This window comes from Carlito syrichta, unplaced genomic scaffold (genome assembly GCF_000164805.1).
Source record: "Carlito syrichta isolate Samal-C Ts95f unplaced genomic scaffold, Tarsius_syrichta-2.0.1 Scaffold306483, whole genome shotgun sequence".
NCBI classification, from domain to species: domain Eukaryota; kingdom Metazoa; phylum Chordata; class Mammalia; order Primates; family Tarsiidae; genus Carlito; species Carlito syrichta.
Genome location: NW_007250579.1, coordinates 72,387 through 97,111, shown reverse-complemented (window position 1 = coordinate 97,111; position 24,725 = coordinate 72,387). Strand labels below are relative to the sequence as shown.

The 24,725-nt window shown below is 53.0% G+C and overlaps 1 protein-coding gene across 1 annotated transcript; it reads left to right on the top strand.

Moving 5' to 3' along the window:
- The first annotated feature begins 4,857 nt into the window (after positions 1 to 4,857).
- STEAP3 (STEAP3 metalloreductase) lies at positions 4,858 to 24,356 on the top strand. The gene is made up of 4 exons (XM_008063032.2): positions 4,858 to 5,360; positions 7,031 to 7,558; positions 14,036 to 14,200; positions 22,823 to 24,356. The coding sequence occupies exons 1-4, from the start codon at positions 4,869 to 4,871 to the stop codon at positions 23,102 to 23,104; spliced, it is 1,467 nt and encodes a 488-aa protein (XP_008061223.1). The 5' UTR covers positions 4,858 to 4,868; the 3' UTR covers positions 23,105 to 24,356.
- The last annotated feature ends 369 nt before the right edge of the window (positions 24,357 to 24,725 follow it).

The window sequence follows — 24,725 nt, the reverse complement described above, 5'->3', positions numbered from 1 at the left end:
GAGACTCAGCAACGCTCCTGTGTCCCGGGGCCAGTAAGGGGCAGAGCCGGGGCCAGCCCCTACCGGGTCTCCCCTCTGCCACAGCTGCCTCTCTCTCTGCTCCCTGGAAGGAGACAGATACTAAGTCAGCTTCTGAGCCAACCTCGAGGCCCAGCCTCTAATAGTCTCTTCCTCCCTTGGGAAGAATCTGGGATTAGAACAAAGACCGGATTCAGAATCTGGGTCTGACTGCCTTTCTCCACTTTAGTTGGCTTTGGCTCAGTTTTGTCCTGAGACGGCAAACCATCTGAGGTTCTCCAAGGGCTATCAGGGGCTGTGAAGGCCTCCTTGGTTTCCCCTTTGACGGTGGTGCCTGCCCCCTGGGCAAGAGTCCTGCCATGCCTGTGCCATGCCCAGGCTCCATCCCTAGCTGCCCCGTGTCCGTTCACAAGGAGACGGGTCTTATCCCAGCCCCACCTCTCGGCCCCCCACACACATACTAGATTGAAAACCATCCAAGTGCGAGGGCCACTTCTTATTACCTTTATGCTCTTAAGAAAGAGTGTTCAAGCCGGGCTTGGTGGCTCAGCCTGTAATCCCGCACCTTTGGGAGGCTGAGATGAGTGGATTGCCTGAGCCCGCGGGTTCGAGACCCGCCTGGGCAGCGAGACCTCATCTCTACAATAAATCAAAAAATCAGCCGGGCATGGTAGCGCATGCCTGTAGTTCCGGCTACTCAGAAGGCTGAGGCGGAAGGATTGCCGGAGCCCAGCAGGTCAAGGCTGCAGTGGCTGGGAGTGGCCACTGCACTCCAGTCTGGGCGACCGAATGAGACTCCAACTCAAAAAAAGAAGGAGTGTTCGACACAAAGTCACTAAGGAGATGGAAGGGAGCGAGGAAAGAGAAAGCAAAGAAAAGAGGTTTCTCCCTGGAAGGGCCTCAGTTGATCTCATCCAAATTGTTAGCAAAGTCGGCGGTGGGAAAGATGGTCTGGAGGCTTCAGTGTAATTGCCCTCTCTCCCCATCAGGGCAAAACACCCTGTGAGGCTGGTGTCTCCAGGTGGTTGGGGATGGGCCTGGATGTATCTGTCCCAGCCCCGACTGGCCACAGGGGAACCACGACCCTCCTGACCACGGGAGGGGAGGGATTTGCATTCCCCTAGGCCCAAATCCCTGATGCAGCCCTGAGGCTACCAGCAAGGCCCCTGACTTGGCTCAGGTCTCACCCTGCCCTTCATCTCTCCTCTCCAGGACTGAACGGGTCAAAGGGATGCTGGCAGCGTCTTCTGCCCTCCCCTCTCACCTGGGCCGTGTGCTGGCACGGTGCTTCGTTTCTGCCAGCAACCAGCGTTTGCTCAATCATTACTGAACAGCGTTTGCTGAGCACGAATTATGTACCCATCTCTGAGTGTTTTATGCATATTGGCTTACTCATTCCCACAACCTTTCCTGAAGGAAGGTACAATGATTGTCTTCCTTTTACAGTTGGGCAAACTGAGGCACTGACGGGCCCAGGGTCGCACAGTTAACACGTGGCAGAGTCAGGATCAGAATCCAGGCGGTCTGGCTCCAGAGCCCGGCTCCTGGCCCCAACAGCTTTGCATAGGAGACCCGCGTGGTCCTCCCTGCCATGACCTCCCTATGGGATGGGTCATGAGGCCCATAGTCGTCTACACAGGGTGGCTCGCCACCCTAGAAAACAGCCCCAGAACCAGGTGAAAATACCTTCTCCCATTCTACTTGGAGGTGGAGTCTGGCATGAGTGAGGTGGAGTCCAGGTGGGTACTTGCATGTCCGTGAGAGTATGGCCCTCTACCCGTGGACTCTGGAAGCATGGCTCCCACAAAAACAACTCCCTGGTGGTTTAGCCCAGCCAGTCCCCACTAATCTGAGAGGGAGGCAGGGTGATGTTTCAAAACCACTTCGAAGAGGTGGAAGAAGAGACAGGACATGAATGCATGTCCCCTCACTCAGAATGGACAGTCGGCACACCCCCTTCCACACTGATCTCTCTCCCCAGCCAGTGTGGTCCCAGCTCTGCTACTATCTGGGTGCCTCTCCAGAGAACTCACTGTCCTCTGTCTGGATGATAAGACTGAGAGAAGCTCACCCGAGAAGGCAGACAGCCCTTATCCTGTTCTTCCTTCTCTCACTTAGCTGTGCCACCTGGAGCAAGTTCTCCAACATCTCTGAGCCTCAGTTTTCTTCTCTTTATCTTTTTTTTGCTAGAGAGGAGGTCTCACTATTTTGCCCAGGCTGGCCTCCAATGCTCCTCTCTCCTCGGCCTCCCAAAGTGCTGGGATTACAGGCAAAAGCCACCACACCCAGCCTCTTCCTCTTTAAAGTGGGGGTAATAGCAGTATCTACTCCCTGGGGTTCTCGTAAGGAGTAGGGAACATCACTCAAAGACAGACCTGAGAGCAGTGACCGGTGTGTGCCAGGCATCCCATAAATAGGAGCTTCTCCTGCCTTATGAGAGGTCCACATCACAGTCTTTTTTTTTTTTTCTTTTCAGTTGGAGTCTCACTCTGTCACTGAGGCTGGAGTGGCACACTCCCAGCCAGCCATCACAGCCTCGACCTGCTGGGTTCAGGGGATCCTTCCACCTCAGGCTTCCAAGTAGCTGGAACTACAGGCGCGTGGTACCACACCCAATTAATTTTTTTATTTATTGTAGAGATGAGGTCTTACCATGTTGCCCAGACTGGTCTCGAACCTGTGGGCTCAGACAATCCTCTCAACTCAGCCTCCCAAAGTGCTGGGATTATAGGCTTGAGCCACCACACCCGGCCTACGTCACAGACTTGAAAGCCTTTTAAGATCGCAGTGTTGGCCATCTGAGAGCAGAGATTGTGATCTCCATTGACAAAGGTGGAAGCTGGGGCCCAGGGGGGCACAAGATGTGTCCAAGAACACACAGGTGGTTTGTGGCAGAGCCGGCTACAGCCTTCTGGTCCCCAGCTCCACCCTTGGATTAGTCCCTGTATCTGGTGGTAAGAGGGTCCCAGGAAAGTCGTGTGGAAAAGTGGAAAGAGGCAGACACCCATCCCTCTGCTCCATGCTTCCAGGCAGGTGTTCTCTGTTTATTTTTTTTTGAGTTGGAGTCTCACTCTGTCACCCAGACTGGACTGCAGTGGCACGCTCCCGGCCACTGCAGCCTCGACCTGCTGGGCTCTGACGATCCTTCTGCCTCAGTCTTCCAAGTAGCCGAAACTACAGGTGCACGCTACCACACCCGGCTAATTTTTTTGATTTATTGTAGAGACAAGGTCTCGCCAAGTTGCCTGGGTGGGTCTCGAACCTGCGGGCTCAGGCAATCCACTCGCCTCGGCTTCCCAAAGTGCTGGGATTACAGGCTGAGCCACCGAGCCCGGCCCAGGCAGGTGTTCTTAACCCCTATGGGCCCATGGGCTGTGAAGCCTGCAGACTTCTACTCAGAATAATGCTTTTATGTGCAGAAAATAAGATAGCCTAGGTTTGCAAAGGAAACATAGTATTTGGAAACACCGTTGAAATATAATTTTGAAAAGATATATGGTAGCAATATGCATGCTTCTTTAGTAGCACGTTAAATGACAAGATCTAAATGACACCAGACCTGGTGTCTCCAATAATTTTAAGTTCCTGATGAGTTTAAATAGAATGAGGGGAACTCACTGATGGTTAAATTTGTGATATGGCAAATGATGAAAAAACCCACTTATCTCTGTACTTACAGGAAATGGCACATTTTGATTAGAAGTTCATGACAACTGGCCGGGCATAGTGGCTCATGCCTGTAATCCCAGCACTTTGGGAGGCTGAGACAGGAGGTTTGCTTGAACCCTGGAGTTTGAAACTAGCCTGGGCAACATAGCGAGACCCCATCTCTGCAAAAATTAAAAAATCAGCTTGTGGCAGAGTGGCACACACGTGTAGTCCCAGCTGCCTGGGAGACTGGGCTCAAGTCTGGGCTCAAGTCTGGGCTTGAGCCTGGGCTCAAGTGGGAGGATCACTTGAACCCAGGAGTTCAAGACCGCAGTGAGCAGTGATGGTGCCTCTGTGCTCCATTCTGGGTGACAGAGTGACACCCTGACTCAAAAAAGGAAGTTAGTGACGGTTGAAATATAATTCCCCTGTCCAAGTTTACTGTCAATTGCTGGCTCAAGTCCAGGGTTCCTTCCATGTCTGTCGTACCTCAGGCTCAGCGAAGTTGCTCCCAGGACACCATCCTGAGTGCATGCACTGTTGTGTCTCCCCAGCCTTGTCCTCGTGGAGCAGGGCCCAGTATTCCTCCATCTGTTCATTCATTCATTCAGCAAATACTGAGCACCACCCCGTCCCAGGCTGTGACACACAGTGAGGTCCCAAGTCAGATGAGATGAGGCCCAGCCCTCGAGCCGTGTGTCGAGGAAGACCAGGAGGAAAACTGCCCAAAACGTCAGAGAAAAACACAGGCAGAGACGTGCGACTCTTCCATCATCAAAGACAACGTTCAGCCTTGGGGAGACTGGAGGTAGATGGTCACTCCTAGCTAGTGACACCGTCCATCACACCATCTTTTGTAGGGGAGTGTGGTACTGCATAGCACTGGCCAGGGAAGTTCCAGAGCCTTCTTTCCCAGCGCCCTCACTCGGCCATTTGTCCTGAGGAAATAATTGAGGGAGGACCTAGGCTGGAAGGCAGAAGTTCCTCCCCTCCTCCTCCTGAGTCTGTGCCCTCTCCGGACAGGGGCTGGGCCTCGCTCAGCTTGTCCCCAGGTGCCAGCCCATAGTCGCACTCAGTGAGCGCCCGCTGGGTGACTGTCTGACCGTCATGCGGTTACAATGGGCATGAGGAGGCAGGGAGCAGGAGGGCCAGCAGGGAGCCCTCCACTGACCAGGTTCCTGTCTTCTCTTGCAGCCTCCGAAATGTCGGGAGAGATGGATAAGCCACTGATCAGTCACCACCCGGCGGACAGTGATGGCAACCTCGCCGAGGCCCTCCGTGAGGCCCCCAAAGTAGGCATCCTGGGCAGTGGAGACTTTGCCCGCTCCCTGGCCACGCGCCTGGTGGGCTCCGGCTTCGGCGTGGTGGTGGGGAGCCGCAACCCCAAACGCACGGCCGGGCTGTTCCCCTCGGCCGCCCGAGTGACTTTCCAGGAGGAGGCTGTGAGCTCCCCGGAGGTGATCTTCGTGGCCGTGTTCCGGGAGCACTACCCTTCACTGTGTGGGCTCCGCGAGCCGCTGGCTGGCAAGGTCCTGGTGGACGTGAGCAACCCCACGGAGCAGGAGCACCTGCGGCACCGCCAGTCCAATGCCGAGTACCTGGCCTCCCTCTTCCCCACCTGCACAGTAGTCAAGGCCTTCAACGTCATCTCTGCCTGGACCCTGCAGGCGGGCCCAAGGGATGGAAACAGGCAGGTAGGTTCTGGGGCAATAACATCCACCATGACGGTACATGCAAATGGCTAATTTTCACTGATGGCCATCAACATTCCAGGCTTTTTTTCATATATTATCTAAGCTCATCTGACATCACTGCAAAATTCCATTTTGCAGAGCAGGAAACTGAGACTCAGAGAGGTGAATAATCTTCCTCAAAATCCCACAACCAGTGAGTTGGGATTTGAACCCAGTTCATATGGATCTGGAACCCATGTTCTTCCTGCTCTTGTAACTGGGTGTCCTAGGGGGCAAGGGAGAAAAGGCAGATGGGTTTTTCCTATTTGGAGTCAAGAGGGAGAGAGATTTTGCTTTGAGGACTAGACTCAGAAAGAGGAAAGCAACACACTTACGTGTCAGGCCCTAAGGAAGGCAGGCATGTCCCAAACTTCATCTCGTTCATTCTAAAGGCTTCCAAGAACTAATTTCTCAGAGTAGTCAACAGCAGGTTTTTCTGGGGCTGGAAAATGGCTCCCCAGAACAGCCAGAGCTGCATATATTTCTAGGTAGGAGGAGCTCTTACCAAGACCAGGTGGTTTTTAATGCCAAAAGACCACCTGCATTTTCCTGGAGGAAGAGTGCCAGACTCCACATACGCATGAGAACTTTCACCAGTGAGTCCAGCCTGGGGACCAGGCTCTGAGGGAGAGTCCAGAGCCACGCCTGACTTCAGGGGCTTTGGTACAGGTTTCATCATGGGACTCTCGTGCCTAGACTGGCCAGGAACAGTGGGTGAGTGTCAAGTGCAGGACTTGGAGGGAACAGAGCAAGTAGGTTGGCTGGAGAAGACTTCGAGGTGGGCTTTGACTGGGTGCACCTCATGTTGTCAGGCTTCAGGAGCAGGGAGCACATCCCAGGCTGAGAGGACAACCTGCAAAGACACAGAGATTTTTTTAAAATGTCCCTAGACCTCAGTTTCTTCATCTGATAAATGGAGACAATAGCGCCTACCTGCAGGCTCGTGACAAAGCTGAGAGACCATGTATGTTAAAGCCCAGCACACAGTACGTGCTCAGTCAGTGTTGCAAAACCAGACTGACCGCAGCAGTGTCAGGAAGGCCCATGGCGTGCTTGGGGCTCTGGGGACTCCAGGTGCCTGCGGTGGGGTGGGGTCAAGGTGGGGAGCAGTGGGCTGGGGCTGGCTTGTGGAAGGCTTGTGCATTGGCGAAAGATGTCTTCAGAGGGGACGATCTAGGTCTGAGGGAATGAGCCGCAGCACGGCCACAGATTTGGGGCCTTATGTAAAACCCTGTCGCTGGCTCCCAGCACAGGGCACAGTCCTCGGAGGTAGGCATTCCAGGGGCCCGTGGGGCCGCCTCGATGGGCATTTTGCCTGTGGCTGCTGATGTCTGTGAGCTGGACAAGATGCTCACCGATAGCTGTTTCTCCCCTTGAGCAGTGGACCTGGCTGGGCTCACTGGGCTTGAGGCTGGGAGGCCATGGCAGCGGAAGAAAGACCCCTGGCCTGGGAGTCAGAGCCTCCTTCTGTTCCCATCTGTGCTGTTGACCGGCAGCTCACCTGGACACGACCCTGCCCCTCCGGGCTTCAGGTTCCTCAATCACTCAGTGATGAGCTTGGCCCAGATGAGGCCCTACCCACTCTTGTGGCCCGTGACCCTGCCTGACCGGCTCCCTCCTTCCTTCCCCAGGTGCCCATCTGCAGTGACCAGCCGGAAGCCAAGCGTGCCGTCTCGGAGCTGGCGCACGCCATGGGCTTCATGCCTGTGGACATGGGCTCCCTGGTATCGGCCCGGGAGGTGGAGGCCATGTCCTCGCGCCTGCTGCCGGGCTGGAAGGTGCCCACCCTGCTGGCCCTGGGGCTCTTCGTCTGCTTCTACACCTACAATTTCATCCGGGACGTGCTGCAGCCCTACGTGCAGGAGGACAAGAACAAGTTCTACAAGCTGCCCGTGTCCGTGGTCAACACCACACTGCCGTGCGTGGCCTACGTGCTGCTGTCGCTGGTGTACTTGCCCGGCGTGCTGGCGGCTGCCCTGCAGCTGCGACGTGGCACCAAGTACCGCCGCTTCCCCGACTGGCTGGACCACTGGCTGCAGCATCGCAAGCAGATTGGGCTGCTCAGCTTCTTCTGTGCCGCCCTGCACGCGCTCTACAGCTTCTCCCTGCCTCTACGCCGCTCCCACCGCTACGACCTGGTGAACCTGGCCGTCAAGCAGGTAGCGCCCCGCACCCTCCCCCGTCCCTCCCCCGGCTCTGTCACTCAGCACATGCCTGTCCAGGGTTCTCTGCAAACCAGATGCAGCCGGTCCCCAGGGCTGCAGCTGCCATGACTGTGGATTCTCTTCCACTCAGGCAGCACCCACGTCCTGCTGAGTCTCAGTGAATAAAGCAGACGGAAATCCCCACCCTCGTGGGCACCGTCCCATCAGGGCAGACGTAGATACACCAGTTGAGTTGTAGAGGGCGTTGAGAAGGTCAAGTGTGCTGAGAGCCAAGGAAAGCAGGGAAGGGCCGTGGGGTTCTAAGGACGGTCTGAGGAGGCCTTGTGGAGTGAGCCATGGGAGCAGAGGCAGGAAGGAGGGAGGAGAGCGGCTGGGTGGCCAGTCAGGGTGGCATCGCAGGCCGAGGGGGCTGCGAGGGCAGAGTCCTCGAGTGGGAGCATGCCTGGCACGTTGGAGGAGCAGCCAGGTTTGTGCGGCCGGAGCCAAGCAAGGGGGCGGTGGGCGAGGCCTGAGAGGTTGAAAGAGCAGGGGGCCTTGAATGCCAAGAAAGGGCTTTGGCTTTGGTTGGAGTGAAATGAGGAACCAGGGAAGGGTTTTGAGTTGAGCTGTGATGATCCCTTGACATTTCAGGTGGCTCGCTCTGGCTGCTGGGCTGAGAACAGACCATGGGGGGACAAAGACAGCACTGTGAGACCAGTGAGGAGACGGCAGATCCCCGGATTCCAGGCAGCGCAGGCTGGGAGGGGGCAGGATTAAGAGGGCCCTGAAGGCACGTGTTGAGGCTGGAGTGCAGAGCCGCTGCTGTAATGGGCCTGGGCCTAGGAGTGGTCAGGGATGGCTTTTGGTCTGAGCATCTGGAAGGGTAGAGTTGCCATCGGCCGAGATGGGGAAGGGTGCAGAAGGGAGTGTTGGGGGTTTAGGGTTTTTTTGGAGGGGTGTTGGTACTCATTCATCTAGAAAACTCATGTAGTGCTCCTTTGCCAGCAGGACCCCTGGGAAATGGAGGTCTTCAGGCCAAGCCAAGGGGGCATAGGCGGTGGCGGCTGGCACCTGTTTCCTCAGCGGCATTCCCCCGATGCTTCCTCCTGGCCCACCAGCTCACAGGGCTTGGCTCTGTATCCCAAGCTCAGGTCTCTCCTTTCTTTATTCTCTGCAACTGAATTCTGCCTCCAATCCCTCGCCCCTTGGCTGGTTGGTGCCTAGGGCTTGCCCACCCCAGGACACCAGTCACCCAGCAGGGTGTGGCATGGGTGCCAGCAAGAGCCTTTCCGTCCACCCCTTGTCCCAACCCGGGTGGCCCCCGCAGCGTCTGTTCCTGCTCAAGATGCAGGGACCTTGGTGGGACTGGGCCCTTTCTGGGCATGCCTGCCAGGGTGCCATCCCCCCTCCAGAGGATGGGGGCCTGGGAGGACCGGGCGACTCCTGAGAACTGCAGCCCTCAGTCCCTACTCGCTCTCAGGGCTGCCGCTGCATCTCTGCTGCCATCTGCTCAACTGCCCTTGTCCCTCCCCACCCACAGACACCTGGCATCACTGCATCTGTGGGTTCAGACTTTCCAAAGAGAAAGGAAGAGCCCCAGATGTCAGGCAGAGAAGCAAGAGGCCTGATGGAAATGAGAGGAAGGGGAGGAAAACCATAGTCTTGAACCCTTAAAAAGAGCTTCTGTGTACCCACTGTAAATTCATTTAACTCCTATCTTATTTCTATAAGGCAGGTGAGGATGTTCGACCCTTGTTTTACAGATTAGAAATCTGAGGCACAGAGACGTTAAGTAACTTGGCCAAATTCACACAGCCAATAAGTAGCAGGCTGGGATTCAGATCCAGCTGTTCCATACCAGATCCATGCTCAGACCCACACTGCTTTCTAAAGGGAAAACAAATCCTAATTAACAGTTGAGTAAACCGTCTCAGAACTCAGGTTATTCATTCACCCCTTCATTGAGCACATACTCTGCTGGGCCCTGGGACCACAGCAAAGAGGAAGAAAGAAACAGTCAACCTTGTCCCTTACTTCAGCTGGTGTGGGGTGGCGTGAGCCCTGGACTCTTGTCCTCCAGCATCACTGATTAGAACAAAGACCTTGACCTTGAACAAGCCACAGCCTTTCTTTGTCCTCAGGGCCCTGATGTGTAGATCAAGCTCTCGCCTAGTGCTATGTTTCTGATGCTCTTTGATGATATTTTCTTCCTCACTTCTACAAAGAGCCTGCCCCTGGCTCTGCGGGACTCCTCGGGGACTGGTCCAACGTTTGCCGTCCAGGAGGTGACAGATCTGTGTGTGGGAGCCCTCTCCCCTGAGTTGGCCAGGAACAGAGGGGAAGAAGCTGATGTCCACACACACCCCCCCACCACCACAAGGCACACCACTGCTCCCTCCCTTCCCTGCCACTCTCCACCTGCCTTTCTCCAAATTCTCTGCCCTGCCAAGGCTCTCCTTGATACTGCGTTAACCCAATTTTGCCCTGATGCAAATACCCGGGCACAGAGGGGTGCACGCGAGGTCGTTTTCCCTGCGTTCCAAAACCCTTCAGGGCTGCAGGCCCTGGTGAGGTTGCCAGGCAACCATCCCTCCTGCGGGACGGGATCACTCGGAGACACCGAAGGCCTCTCACGCAAAGAACCTTAAACTTGTTCTGCAGGGTTCTCCAGGGCAGAACCAGGACTGATGGCGGTATGTCTGATGATCAGGGGGAGGCAGGGGCTTAACACACAGGGACCTGGATATGAGCCTTGCTTGAGCCTGGAGATATTCAGGCAGATGCCAGGTAGCAGCTGGGTCAGCCATGCCCAGGGCTGCCAGCCTAGGTACATGAGGCTGTTCCGCCTTCAGTCCCTACCAGCAGGGCCTCCTGGCCAGTCCTCGCCTGATGTGTGACGCCCCTGCCTGCCTGTCTGTGGGTGCCTCATCCCAGTGTCCCCACAAGGCCGTTCTCTACCCCGGCTGCCCGCTGGGCCCTTGTGTCAAGGAAGCCTGGGCACAGGAAACTCCTTTCCCAAGATGTCCTTCAAGTCCCTGGATATATGGATTAGGAAGAAAGCTGTATCCCAGCTGTAGAGAAAACCATTGAGCTCATGTCTACTGGCAGTGTTATTATCAACAATAATTTATATTTGTATAGCACTTTCTGAATTGCTTGTGCATTTCCCTAGAGATGCATTTCAAGATCAAAGTCAAAGATCAAGATCACAGACAATGTTTAACCTGCACAGTTTTTCCGTTTCCCTTGCCCCAGACTAACTCCGCACATGGCTGTCAAAGAACAGTCTAAACAAACCTCTCATCCAACCATGTCGCTGTTGAAAAGCGTTCAGTGACTGCCCTTAGCCCTTGGGATAACGGCAGACCCTTCCCCATGTGACAACTCCCCTACTTCTCCTGTGATATGTCACACTCAGACCCCATCTTGTCCTCTAAAAGGGCAATTCTTCTTGGCCTGGAATACCCATCCTGGGATACCTTGACAGCCTGACAAACTTCTATTCCGCCTTCAAAACCCTGCCTCTGTTAAGCTTCCACCCTTCCCCAGACTCACCTCTAATATGTTGTCTTTTGTACACATGTCTATTACTTTTCTTACTCGCCATCTTGTACCTGACTTGGAGTTGCATGACTAGGTCTTCCACACCTTGGTGTCTATAGTTCCTAACACAGATTCCCAGTTCCAGTTCACTGAGTGACTGTTAAATTGGCCACCATGAAACCAATACCAGGCATCTCTTAAAGAAGAGGATATGTAGAGCTTGGGGCAAGAACTAGTCCAGTGACCCGGTGCCACTTAGAACAGCACCAGGCATTTATTATATTAAGTACCTTCTGTGGGCCAGTTCCTGCTACTCTTTCCAGAAACATCATCCTTGTAGTCCTGTAGTGAGAGGCAGTGATGCTATCAGCCAAGAAAGAGACTGCCCAGGGTCTCGTGACTACCCCCCAGTGGCAGAGTCAGCATCAGAATCCAGGCCCATAGGACTGTGACAGCTGGCTGCCCCTTCCACTACCCCCTACTCCTTCCACCTCCTCCTGCTCTGGGTCTAGCAAGAAGTGGGTCGTTACTACCCTCTTCCCACCCACGCCTGCTGTGAAGACATGGAGGGAGCGAATGCTGCAGCCTCACTGTCCCTTCCACATCTAACCTAGAGGAAAATCCTGCACCTGACTGCCATCTTCTCATCTCTTGTTGACGACCACTCTCCTTGGCATTCTCAGGATAACCAGTTTTGCTTTGTTCTTTGGGTTTGTTTGTTTGTTTGTTTCCCCGAGGCAGAATCTCACCCTGTTGCCCAGGCTGGAGTACCGTGGCACTATCACGGCCCCCTGCAACCTCGACCTCCTGGGCTCAGGTGATCCTTCCACCTCAGCCTCTCGAATGGCTGGGACTACAGCCATTTGTTTTTTAAACAAATTTTGTTGAGACAAGGTCTCTCTATGCTGCCCAGGCTGGTCTCGAACTCCTGAGCTCAAGATATCCTCCCACCTCTGCCTCCCAGAGTGCTGGGATTACAGGCGTGAGCCACCACAACCAGCCCAAGGTGGCCATTTGATCAGCTCTAACCATGGGTGACTTACTAAGGGAGTGGAGAACTGTTAGCCGCGGGCAGCACTGGTCCCTGAGAGCTCTGAGGACAGCCCCGGGGTTTAGTAAGTCAAGTGGACATCTTGGGCTGTTCAAGACGGCGGAGGTCCAGGTCCTCAGGCAGTTCCTCGCCACCTACCGCTGCTGGCGTCACTGTGGAGTGGAAATATTAGAGGAAAAAACCAAGACATTTTGCAAGCAAATGTGGTATATGTGTGTAATCATCAAACTCCGACTTGTGACATTAACTGCCTGAGCTCACCAAAACGCAGAAAGGGATGACTAATGGTGTCGAGTTGAAGAACAAACAACTTGCAACAGGAGAGAGGACTTACTCAGCAGGGGTTGTCAACACTGCCAGGGTGAGCAAGATGCCTTGGGGATTTGCAGAGGAGACATCTCTGCCCCTTGCACGCCTTTCTAGCCAATGCTGATGGCGGCCACACCAGGCACACAGGCAAAATCAGAGGGTGCTGGCTGTGATCACTCAAGTAGAGAAACTGAGGCTCCGAGACTGTTGCCTGGAGTCACACATGACTGATAGGACAAGAGGCTGGGTCCCAGACTCCTAGTCTTCTTGTGCCTTAAAGACACCAAAGAGAGCCAATCTGCCCTAAAATAGAACGGGCAACCATTTTTCACAAACTGCAGGACAAGTGTCTGATGGATGACATGTTCTCAGTTTCTTTAAACTTTTTCACCCAAGCTTTACAACCATTTTTGCTTAGCCCAGTGGATTTCTTTTTAATAGTTTTCCTGGGCTTATGTTATTTTTTTTGTTCCTGCAGAAATCGTTTCTTAAAAAACCCGCATGAGTCATTCTGTTTTGAGAGGCAGAGACCTGCCCACTAAAGTGTAGTCACATTTTCTAATGGAAAGACTGTTCCTTGTTCTGCGGGTACGATGAAAGTACCATCATTTCATGGTGGTTCTCAGAGAACACCTTGGCTTCCAGGAACTCTGCTACCTGATCTAGTTGGGGAAATCAAAGTTTCTTCCCCGGGTGGGCACTGGTAGGGAGCTTAGCTACAGGGGCATGCCAGATAGGGAGAGGGAGAAAAATCTCTGGGGTTACAGGAGCTCCTCAATGTATGCATCCTGGAGCATGGTGGGAGACCCCAGAGCTCTGTGAGGGCAAGTATCCTTGTTCTCTGCAGCCCGGAGTCTGGCATGCAGTAGATGCTTAATAAATACTCACTGAATTGCTTGGTGAATGGCAGTCAGTCTCTGTTGCCTGGCAAAGCTGAGCCAAAGCTGTATGCCTCAGCTAGAAATGGAGGACTGGGTATGAAGAGGGGAGTCTGGGAGCTCTGAGTCAGGAAATGTCGAGGGGTTCAGTGTGTCTTTGTGTGCCCTGAATGTGAGCCAGTGACAGGGGTATTTGGGGGACCAGGAAGACAAAGGGTCCAGGGTGAGACAGGTTGGGAAGAGAAACAGCAGCGGCTGAGGGGACTCAGCTGGGTTCGTGCCTCTCCTGTCCTGGGATTCGGGGGCCAGACCGCCGTGCAATACAGTCATGCCTGAGGGTTCTGTATTTCTCACTGACTCCTCTGACTCTCCGCTGATGTGACTCTTCTGGTTGGTGGCTCCCCGGAGCGACGTGTGAAAGCCCCCAGGAGCTCGTGTCTGTGGCTCCAGACCAAATGGGTCCTGGTCCCAGCTTTGCACCCATAAGCTATGTGTGAACTTGGGAAAGTGACTTGATCCTGGCGCCTTGCTTCCCTCATCTGTAAAATCGGATCATAGTGATCTCTACCTCGTGGGCTATTTGTGAGGACTCAATGAGTTCATGCCTGAAGCCCTCATCACAGAGCCAGGCACACACTGTGAGGGACGTGTCCATCCACCTCCCAAGGGCCTTTGACCCAGGGTTCATGGCTTTCCTTCTGTCCATATCAGGTTTTGGCCAACAAGAGCCACCTCTGGGTGGAGGAGGAAGTCTGGCGGATGGAGCTATACCTCTCCTCGGGAGTGCTGGCCCTAGGCACGCTGTCCCTGCTGGCTGTGACCTCGCTGCCATCCATTGCCAACTCGCTCAACTGGAGGGAGTTTAGCTTTGTTCAGGTAAAGTAGGTTTCCCCTCTGCTAGGACCAGGCACGACCACCTGCCCCTCTGTGAACCGCCTGGGCTTCGGTGCTCTGCACAGCAGGACCCCACAGGCAGGTGCCAGGGCCTTCCTGACCTGTGGGGGGGCCCATCCACTTCTCCTGACAAGGGGCTGCCTGAGACAAACTCGTCCTCCCGACGGCTGGGGGAGCCAGATACAGGCACGTGAAAAAATTAGAGACCAGGACGCCGAAGCCGGGGTCCAGCGTTCTCAACTTCTGCCATTTCTGAGCTTCCCAAACAAAATACTGTGATGGACAGCCATCAGGCATTCTGCTGGTCTAGGTAGAAGGCAGTGGGCTGGTGAGCAAGCATAGCCTACCACCTGCCTCCTCATCTTAACCTGGCTCTGTCACTCCCTTTAACCCTTGGCTCCTGAAGGGCGAGTGAGAGGTGAGCGCTAGGACCACCCAGTTTGTAGGGATGAGACACAGCTCTTCCCAAAAGACTCCATTCCTAAACGGAGTTCTGTAGTCACATACATTTGCTTCCCCCAAGAGATTCACAATGCATTTTAGCACATCAGAGATTCTAATAACATCTACAGCAAACAAACCTTTGTTCCCCACACTTGTGTGAGCCTCGGCGCCCTCCCCCTCCTTTTTTTTCCAAATAAAAGCTCTCAACACTCCACAGAACACACTCTGGGAAATGCTGCCAGCGGCAAAATGTTCTTGGTGCATTTGTTCCTCCAACAAACGTTTATTGAGCACTTACTGTATGCCGGCATTGTGCTAGGCCTGGGATGTGACAGGGAACAAGACAGGCAGAGCCACCTTTCAAGGATGATGACAGTGGAGACAGGGACACTCTTTGCAGATCTTTGGCATCGCCCACTGTTCTCCACCCAGGATGCGCGGTCAGTGTTGGCGGATTCACTCATCCCCTCCCATGGGTGGGAGCTGACTAATGCTGGATCCTGCCATTGTATTGTATCAGGGCAGAGAACAGCGATCCTATCCACCCCCACTATCAACAAAAATCTGTCGAGTATCTTCTCTGTGCAGTGGAGATGCGGCACAGGACTCAGGGACAGTGACAGCGTAAAGCTCTTATGTAATCCAAATTAATTGCTCCTGTCTGGGGACGCTTCACACACCCTGGAACAAAGCAGAGTCGGGGTTGTGTGTTTTTTAAAGTGTCTTTTTCTGAATCTCCCTGGCTCTGCTGCTCTCAGAAGGCCCCTGGAGGGAGGCTCAGGACTGACACAAGCTAGCATGGGGAGGGGGGCGGGGAGGAATTGTCTGTATCTGACACTAATCCCCATGTGTCTCACACCCAAATCTAGGATTTTCCTGTTCCCACCTGGAGTATCCTGGGCGCGTGGTTTATCCGCAATTAAAACAGACTGCAGGCTGCTCCCCTCACCAGAAAGCTGCTCCCTTAAGCAGCCGTAGATTACACGCCCTGGCTCTGGCTGCCCAAGAAAGCCTGTGGATTTGATTTTGTTAGCAAAAGCTGCCTGGGACCCCAGCAGCTGCGCTCTACTTTACATATTTTAAAGAGTCGAAATACAAATAAGAAAGTCCTTTTGCCACGGCAAGAGCAAGGGGAGCTGGATGGACAGAAAGGCAGGATTTTACTTGTGGAAAGCAAATGCCCTCATTCTGTCCACAAACACCAGATGCCAATATGGAGGAGGCACTGCCAGCGCCCGGGAAGCCTGGGTTCCAGCTCTCCCTCCCTGCATCCCTGCTTTGTAACCTTGGGCAGAGCCTCAGTTTATATACCCTCGAAAATGGAGTTAATGTCCTACAGGGATTTTGTGGGCCACAGTGAGAGATTGTGTGTGGAAGAAAGATAAAGGCTATTCTTTTTGCTGTTCTTCTTAGGGCATCTGGCCACGTTTCCATTATTCTTGACTAAGCTACCAACCACCCGTTTCTGAGTTCAGTGGGAGACATGAGGTAGAAGCCAAGAGACTCCAACCCTGGGCATCAGAGTGCTCCAGGTCAGTGTTTGCAAGTTGTGGAAGATGCTCATTAGTGAGTCATGCAATCCATCCAGTGGGTCGCCACCAGCATTTTAAGATGAAATAAAATAGAACAGCAAAGAAAGCATCCGAGTGCTTTGCATATCGTGAGGATAGGTATTTTTCACGTACATTGATTCTGTAGTTATACATACACATGTGGTAGAGCTGGGTGTCCACCAGGCAGCGGTGTCAAATGCAGTTCTCACCGTGAGTCCCTGTTGACAGGGTAGAAATACAGACACCCAGGCCCACGCCCTACCCATGGACTCAGATGCTCCAGGATGGCTCTGGGAGTCTATTTTTGCAGCTCCTTGGGTGACTCATGGGTGCGCAGGCTGCAGCGTGTGGCGTCCTCCCGCAGAGGGAACACGGGCGGTAGAGCCAGCAGACCCGGGTTTCACTCCCAAAACCCGCACTTCCCGGCCCTGCACCCTCAGGCAGGTTTCTTAGCCTGTCGGAAGGTATCTTAGCCTCTTGTGCTTCCTCACCTGAGCCTGCGTCCGCCTCAGGTGGTCATCAGAAGGATTTGAGCTGGACACGTAAAATGCAGACGGCGCATATCCAATAGTGGCTTGCTGATTTTTGAGGCAAGCTGCAACCTTCTCCCATAAAGTTAGCCCAGCCAAAGGTGCTGCCTGAACCCCATCTCCCTCCCCTGCCACACATGGCCACAGCAGCCACCAGGGCTTAGAAACCAGCTGTGGGAACAGCCATGGTCCTCAAGGGGTCTACACTGACCCCTGGATCTGTAATACTTTGTTTAGTTAAGAACCGTCCAGGCTGGGCTTGGTGGCTCAGCCTGTAATCCCGCGCTTTGGGAGGCCGAGGTGAGTGGATTGCCTGAGCCTGCGGGTTCGAGACCCGCCTGGGCAACTTGGCAAGACCTCATCCCTACAATAAATCAAAAATCAGCCGGGCGTGGTAGCGCGCGCCTGTAGTTCCAGCTACTTGGAGGGCTGAGCAGAAGGATCGCCGGAGCCCAGCAAGTCGAGGCTGTTGATTCCACAAGGAGGTGACCTGTGCTTGCATTTATCCCTTTGTTCCCAAGGCTGTTTTCAAAGATGTTAATTTTGGTGTTAGGTTTCACTCCCAGCAGGGCCTCCAGAATGTTAGGTTAGGCCCACCAAGATGTGGGTGTCTGGTGTGTGATCCAGTGCCATGAGAAAGATGCAGAGAATTGCACAGATGTTCGATTAAAAAATATAGTTTATTTAGAAAGTAAATTGAGAGAGAGAAAGAAGAGATTCACCTCCCCGAGGTAGGGGAGGGGGCAAAAGCCAGGAAACATAGCCTGGCCATAGCTCAAAGAGCACGTGGCCACAGCATAGGCTAGTGAGGCAATGGTGACTGATTGCTCCTGGTTGAGTCCTTTTAATCCTTCCCTTTGATAGGAGAGGGTCATTAAGGTGATTGGATGGTGGTCTGCTTTACCTCATCACAAAGGGGCAGGTAAGTGCAGGTACTGATGTCAGGTGATGGACTGCAGGCAGATGGGTGGGTTAGTCACATGATTGCTGGGAGGAGACAAAGGGAGGGAATTTTTCCTGCAAGAGATCTGTCAGACATTTCCAATTCACAAGCTCCTTAGCCAGAAGGTGGTCTTATTATCATTTCTATGGCTTCCTCCAGTGATGGGGTCATCTTTGACCTTCCACCTTTGACAAGGAACCTGAAAGTTTCTTAGTGAGATTATTACGCTAAATGATGAATTGAAAGATCAGGCTGTCCTTGTCTTGCATCTGATGGAGATTTGCTGAGGGGGTGGGGTAGGCTGCCAGCTTGACCTGCAGTAAAATGTCTGAACACTTCCTAAAACCTGCCTATTGGAAATGTATCTATGTCTAACCTGTGCTAGATTCAAAGTGCGTCAGTCTAAGCAAAAATGGCCATGCTGAGGCAAAATGTGAAGTTGATTCTAAGTTTCTTGGGGTCCCTCTCTTCATTTGGTTTGTGTTTCTTTGGATGTTTTTGTTATTTTGGTTTGGTTTTGGCTGTGCCAAGTGTTCTCATTCAGCCACTTAAACAAACATCATTAGATGTGAGATTGCAAAACACCCGGGTCAGAGCAGCTTAGCTGCCCAGAAAAGTTAAGGTTCAGCTCTTAGCACCTAAGTTCTGACTCAGAGTCAGAAGAACTTCCTGTGACCTTGCCCCCTCCAGCCTGAAATAATGACAGAGACCAGCCTGAACCCAGCCTCATGAGCGATTGCCCAAGGCCCCTTCATGCTATTGAGTAATTGAGCGCCAGCATGAGCTGCCACCTACCCGGCTGTTTCTTTTTTTGCTAACAAGCTTACGTATAATAAAAATGGCCCTCGCTTGGGGGGGCAGTTATTAATTGCCCCATGACAATCCCTCTGCTTCTTTTGGTCTTCTTTGGCGATCCTAGGATTTTTAGATTGTTCCCAAGGAGAGAGTTTTTGTTTTGTTTTGTTGAGTGGGAGTCTCACTCTGTCGCCCAGACTGGAGTGCAGTGGCCGCTCCCGGCCACCGCAGCCTCGACCTGCCGGGCTACGGCGATCCTTCCGCCTCAGCCTTCCGAGTAGCCGGAATTACAGGCATGCGCTACCACGCCCGGCTGATTTTTTGATTTATTGCAGAGATGAGGTCTCGCTGCCCAGGCGGGTCTCGAACCCGCGGGCTCAGGCCATCCACTCACCTCAGCCTCCCAAAGGCGCGGGATGACAGGCTGAGCCACCGAGCCCGGCTCAAGGAGAGAGTTTTAGGGACACAAACTCTGGCTGGAATCATCCAGGCTTCCCACTGGGACTGGAAAGTCAAAAGGCCCTTTGTTGTTGGCTAACCTTTGGCTGACGGCCCTTGCTGTGAACTATTAGCCCAAGGCTAGGGCTTCCTGCCATCTGCGCCATGGGATTTGGGCTGGCAAAGGGCTGAGGATGTGAGAACAGGAAGAGGTGGCTGCTGTTAGTGGACCCTAGAGCGTCCATCCTGTTTCCACGCCAGGCCCAGAATGCCTAGAAAAATGCATCATTCTCCAGATTAAGGGATGGGGACAGTGGCTCCCATGGGCCAAACCACGGAGCTACGGGACAAGTCAACTGAGGGCCATGTGAAGGCCTCACTGGGGCCACCACGGCTGGCTTCCTAGGCCTCGGTGGGGTCTTACTGCTGCACCCTCTGGAAAGCCCCATGAGGCAGAGAGTGGGCACCAAAAAGCCTTCAGTGGGGGCTTCGTCAAAGACAAAGAGGTCCAGATCCTCCCCCATCAAATGACCTGGGCAGAGGGACCCATGTGGACTTCTCAAGCTGAGGCTACAAGGATGTGGTGACAAGAGTCTCCTAAATAAGTGTTTAGTCCCAGCTGTATGCCAGCATATCTGCTGAACTTTAAAAAATGGCAGATGCCTGAGCCCCAGCTCAATTTAATGCTTAGGAGTTTCTAGGGGTGGGACTTGGACCCTTATATTCCCTCCCCCCCCACCCCCAGCTCCCCAGGTGATTTTAATGTGTAGCCAGGTTTGAAAACTAGTATCAGACTGATAAATTCAGAGAGACAAAAGGTACCTCCCAGCCATCCCAGTAACTCCAATAACTCCACAAAGAAGGTGGGAGGACCTACAGTTTGGGGCTGAGCACCTGGTTGGGGAACATCAGAGTGATTGACAGGCTGTTCAAGACTTATTCCCAATAGTCAGTGCTGGGGACCTTTTAACCTCAGTCTTCAAAAAAAAAAGAGATCAGAATTTAGAGAAAGTTGGTGTGGTTCTGAAGTTGCAGGGGATTTGGAATTCTTCATAGTCACTTCTGGAAGTGACAGAGATTTGGTTACATGTGACTTATAGTCAAGGAAGCTTCCTTTGGGGGCTGACCACATTCAAGTGACAAGAATTAACTGTGGGTGGTAGAGCAAAGCTAAGCATGGCTTCCCTACTGGCCATGGTTAGCCAGAAAGTTGTTAAGGATGGAATTAGAAGATCCTGGAATTGGCCACAAAGCCAAGAAGAACCAGAGATGGCCGACAAGGATCAAGAAAGTTGTATCTGGTTATTTTACTGGGGTCTAAAATGTACCTAAGAGCCTGTCTATGGAATTACAGTGTGCCATCACTGGAAAATGTTTATTATTATGTTTGGCAAAAGTATTACAAGCAATCCTTCCAAATCATGTTCTTTCACTCACTGATGTTCACCTTCCTGGTACCTATCCTCGAGCAGGTCCAAGCAAAACACTCCCTTACACCAGGAAGGAGCGAGAACCAGACCGACTTTGAGACGTGTCTGAGGGGAGCCCAAATGAGACAGTGTCTCTTGGCATAGTCTCTGGATCATTGCCAACCAGCTGGCCTGGAAGGAAATCCAGGAGGCCTAATTGCAGCTTCTCAAAACCAATCTATAGAGAGTGCCCGAGGTACTGGCCTGCCACACCTTTAAATTAAACCCTTGCAGTGTCTCCTCAGAGAAATGCATATGTGCTCACTGCTTGATTGGTCACTGTTATTTTCACTCCTTATGTAATAATGTGTGTGGCGGTGGTCTTGGTATGGCCAAGTCACAGAGATGAAAGTACTCACCATGACAGTTATGAATTAAGAAAGGTAGATTTATTAAAGGGAAGATATGTTGTGAAGGGTACAGTGGGCAGGACAGCAGAGATTGCTGTCTGCAAAGGCAGGGGCTAGAGGGGTGTTTTTATAAGAGTGGTGTCAGGGTTTAGTGGGCTGGGAACTGTCTTCAGGGGAAGTTTGCAATTTCTACCAGAGGTTTGCTGATGGTCTGTGGTGCTGTTTCTTTAAGATAGGGTTAATTAAGCCGGGTTCAGTGGCTCAGCCTGTAATCCCAGCACTTTGGGAGGCTGAGGTGAGTGGATTGCCTGAGCCTGCAGGTTCGAGACCCGCCTGGGCAACTTGGCGAGACCTCATCTCTACAATAAATCAAAAATCAACCGGGCGTGGTAGCGCGTGCCTATAGTTCCGGCTACTTGGAAGGCTGAGGTGGAAGGATTGCTAGAGTCCAGCAGGTTGAGGCGGTGGCGGGGAGCAGCCACTGCACTCCAGTCTGGGAGACAGAGTGAGACTCCAACTCAAAAAAAAGATAGGGTTAATTAGCAGCAACAATTAACTAGCAACAGGTGATTATCTCCGTTTTGTTTACGGCAAATGTTTTGCAGCTGTCTAACCAGCCTTGATGACCCTTGCGTTATCAATAAGTTTCTTTGTAACATTTGTAAAATCTCATCCTGAGATTTCCTTCTCATCCTGAGATTTCCTTCCTCAATATAATTTACCCAATTTGATGCTGGCCTAATCAGGCCTTGTATTCCTCCACAATAAACATAGGTCTCTCCTGCCCCTAAATCTCAGCAACTCCTCAGCGCTCACAGAATTCAGTCAGAACTGCCTTGTGCCTCTCCTCCCTGGCCCGCAGAAAACCCTCCCTCTCAGTGTCCTCTGCTGTGTCCTTGCCTGCCTGGTCTGGGAACTGGATGGAGGCTGCTGCCTCTACTCAGCATTTCCCCTGCCACCTTTAGCTTTGGAATCACTCACTACCCCTACAGAGGTCCAGGGTCATTGTGATTTGGACCAGCACCAGCAGTAGAAACCAGGTCTTCTCCTTGTAGGCTATGAGCAGCCTTACACCCAATGAGGCTGGAGTCACGGGAGAGCAGCGCTTCCCAGCCATTTTCACACAGTGACCTCTATAGTAAGTCATATCGGGTGACGGACAAGCCGCTCTTGGCGGGAAGTGACCCACCAAAGACCACACGTGGCTCAGGGACTGGAAAGCTCCGTTGTAAAGTGGCCAGACCACTTCCGTTTGGAGTTGGGATGGTCTTATCTCCCCACGGCCACTTCCTGGTAGGAGAATCAGCTTGGTAGGGCTTCTGCCTGGGGTGTTCATAACTTAGCCAGGGCCAGGAGGTAAAGGATCAGCACGTACAGAGAGCATCTATGTGGTGTCTGGTACTTTCTAGAAGGTGCCAGGTCACTCAGACTGCGGGCCCCTGTAAGCCAACTTCACTACCGGTGTCAAATTAATGTGCCATCCTGTGAATTACTGACTTGTGTTTATCTTTAAGCCAACTTAACTCGAACTCCTGGCCTCAAGCAAAACCTCCCTCCTCAGCCTCTCAGGCCATTGAGACTGGGCGTGAGCCACTCTCAGCTTAAACCCAGTTCACTTTTTATCCGGTCTTAACTTTGGCCAAATATTATCTGTGGAATTATTATTTTGGTATGCTGGAAGACACTTATTACTCTAATACACATTGAAATATGCACAGAACTAGTCAAATGTTTTTAAACTTCTTTGAACTTCATTCCATCTAATGGCAGCCACCAGAGGTACAGATAACAGTTAGGGGGGAAGCCTCGTTATCTTATTGAATTCACATGACTTGATCAATCCTTAAACAATTTCAGCACAGACGCATTCATCCCATCTTTCTATTGGGGAGACTGAGGCTCAGAGCTCAGCTAGTTATCATAAGATCATGCACCAAGAGAGTGTCGGGGCTGGGATTCGAACCCACAGCCGTGAGTACTGCAGTGGCCCTCCTTCCTCTCCACCAGGTGAGCAGACACATTGTTGGCAAAATCGCTGTGCCTGTCACCACCCCTCACTGCAGCCTTGTTTTCCTTCCGCAGTCCACACTGGGCTTCGTGGCCCTGGTGCTAAGCACGCTGCACACGCTCACCTATGGCTGGACCCGCGCCTTCGAGGAGAGCCGCTACAAGTTCTACCTGCCTCCCACCTTCACGCTCACGCTGCTGGTGCCCTGCGTCGTCATCCTGGCCAAAGCCTTGTTCTTTCTGCCCTGCATCAGCCGCAGACTCTCCAGGATCCGAAGGGGCTGGGAGAGGGACGGTGCCGTCAGGTTCACGCAGCCCACCGACCACGCCCTGGTGGAGAAGACGAGCCACGTGTGACACCGGGCGTGAGCAGGACGGTGCCCTGGGCCTGTGAGGTTTTCTACTCTGGATGGAGCAGAGTGATGTTATCGTCCGCAGGGTCGTTTGAGGTCCGAATTCCTGGGACGCAAATGTATGCAGTAATATTCAGAATGACACACGCGTGTGTGTGATGTGTCCGTACATATATTCCACATATATAACAGGATTTGCAATCATACTTAGCTAAAAAGTTGGGTCCCTGAGATTTCAACTTGTAGATTTAAATGCAAGGGCCAGAGGCCAGGGAAGAACAGATCATGCTGTGACATCTGCAGAGATATACACACACTTTTTGTGCAGAAGAGGCTTGTACCTTGGTGGATTCGATCCACCCATGCCCCGCTTCACTCCCCTTTTGCTATTTCCCCAGGGCTCTTGCTTGCTGGGATGCTAAGGAGGCAGGGAAGACCGTAGTGACCCCTGGAGCCGCCCTAGGAAGCTGATGAGCCCTCCGTGCAGGTGGTGGGTAGGGGGTAGACGGGGTGGGCAAGGGATGTCATTCCTCTCCAGCTTGGGCAGTCGCAGAAGGCCCAGGAGGGAGCAAAGGCAGGAGGGTAAGCCTGGAACCTTGGGCCTGAGGAGCTGATTAAAGGTCCTTTCTGGGGTCCTTTCCGGGAGGGGGTTGGGGGTGAAGCTACTTCGCCTAATCCTCCCGGAACTGGGGAAATTTTCCCCCTGAAAGTCAGAAGTCCCCATGGAGCCTGCAAATTGATCCTCCTTGTGAGAGTGTGAAGTTACCTCGTTGCCAGAGCCATTAATGAAGCCCGTCTGGAGAACAAGTGTAATTTCCTTCCCTCCTGTAAGTTGGTGGTGACCGTTCTTGAAACCACGGTGCCTTCTCACCTTTTCCATCATTAGCCTGAACATGTCCCGGGGAGGCCTGGAACAGACCCTTTCAAAACCAGTCCAAGGCGGAGGGAGAGAAAACCCGGAAGGGCTCACCAGGCATCGGAGTTGAGCTCTTCCATCCACCCTGCCCGGGGGCTGAAGGACTGTCTTCATTAAGTGGGGCCTGTGGGAAAACACCAGGGACCCCTCCAGATGTCCTCTGCCGCCAGTGGACAGAGAACCTGCCTTCCAAGCACCCAGAAAACCACACTGACTCCAAGTTCCTCCTCACGGAGTGTTAACGTTTCAAGAAAGAAGGGAAGGTCTTCCCGACACAGCTATAAACCTAAAATGCTGCTCCCCAGAGCACAGGAGGGCAGACCACCTTCAGGCCACAGGACATCTATTCCCCAGTCATATGCCACCCCTCGCTGCCCCCTGCTGACACTAGTTCACTTCTCCTGTGGAGAAACAGCTGCTCTCCAGAGAGTCTCCCAGTCCCCTCCAGAACCAGGGTGATCTGCCCCCCAAAATCTTTAAACACAAAGAGGTACGGTCCCAATAAGTCTCCTGGGCCCAAGGTCATCTTTTTTATTTTAATTCCAGTCTCAGTCTGTCACTGATCATGGGATCCTCCCGCCTCAGCCTCCCGGGTAACCAGAATTACACGTACATGCCACCATGCCCAGCTAACTTTTTTTTTTGGTAGAGACGAGGTCTTGCTATGTTGCCAGACTGGTCTCAAACTTCTGGGCTCAAGCAATCCTCC

Excerpts from the sequence above, each read along its gene's own strand:
- STEAP3 (XM_008063032.2), top strand. The coding sequence starts at position 4,869 with ATGTCGGGAGAGATGGATAAGCCACTGATCAGTCACCACCCGGCGGAC. Across the intron at positions 5,361-7,030 it reads CAAGGGATGGAAACAGGCAG|GTGCCCATCTGCAGTGACCA; the intron begins GTAGGTTCTGGG and ends TTCCTTCCCCAG. Across the intron at positions 7,559-14,035 it reads TGAACCTGGCCGTCAAGCAG|GTTTTGGCCAACAAGAGCCA; the intron begins GTAGCGCCCCGC and ends TGTCCATATCAG.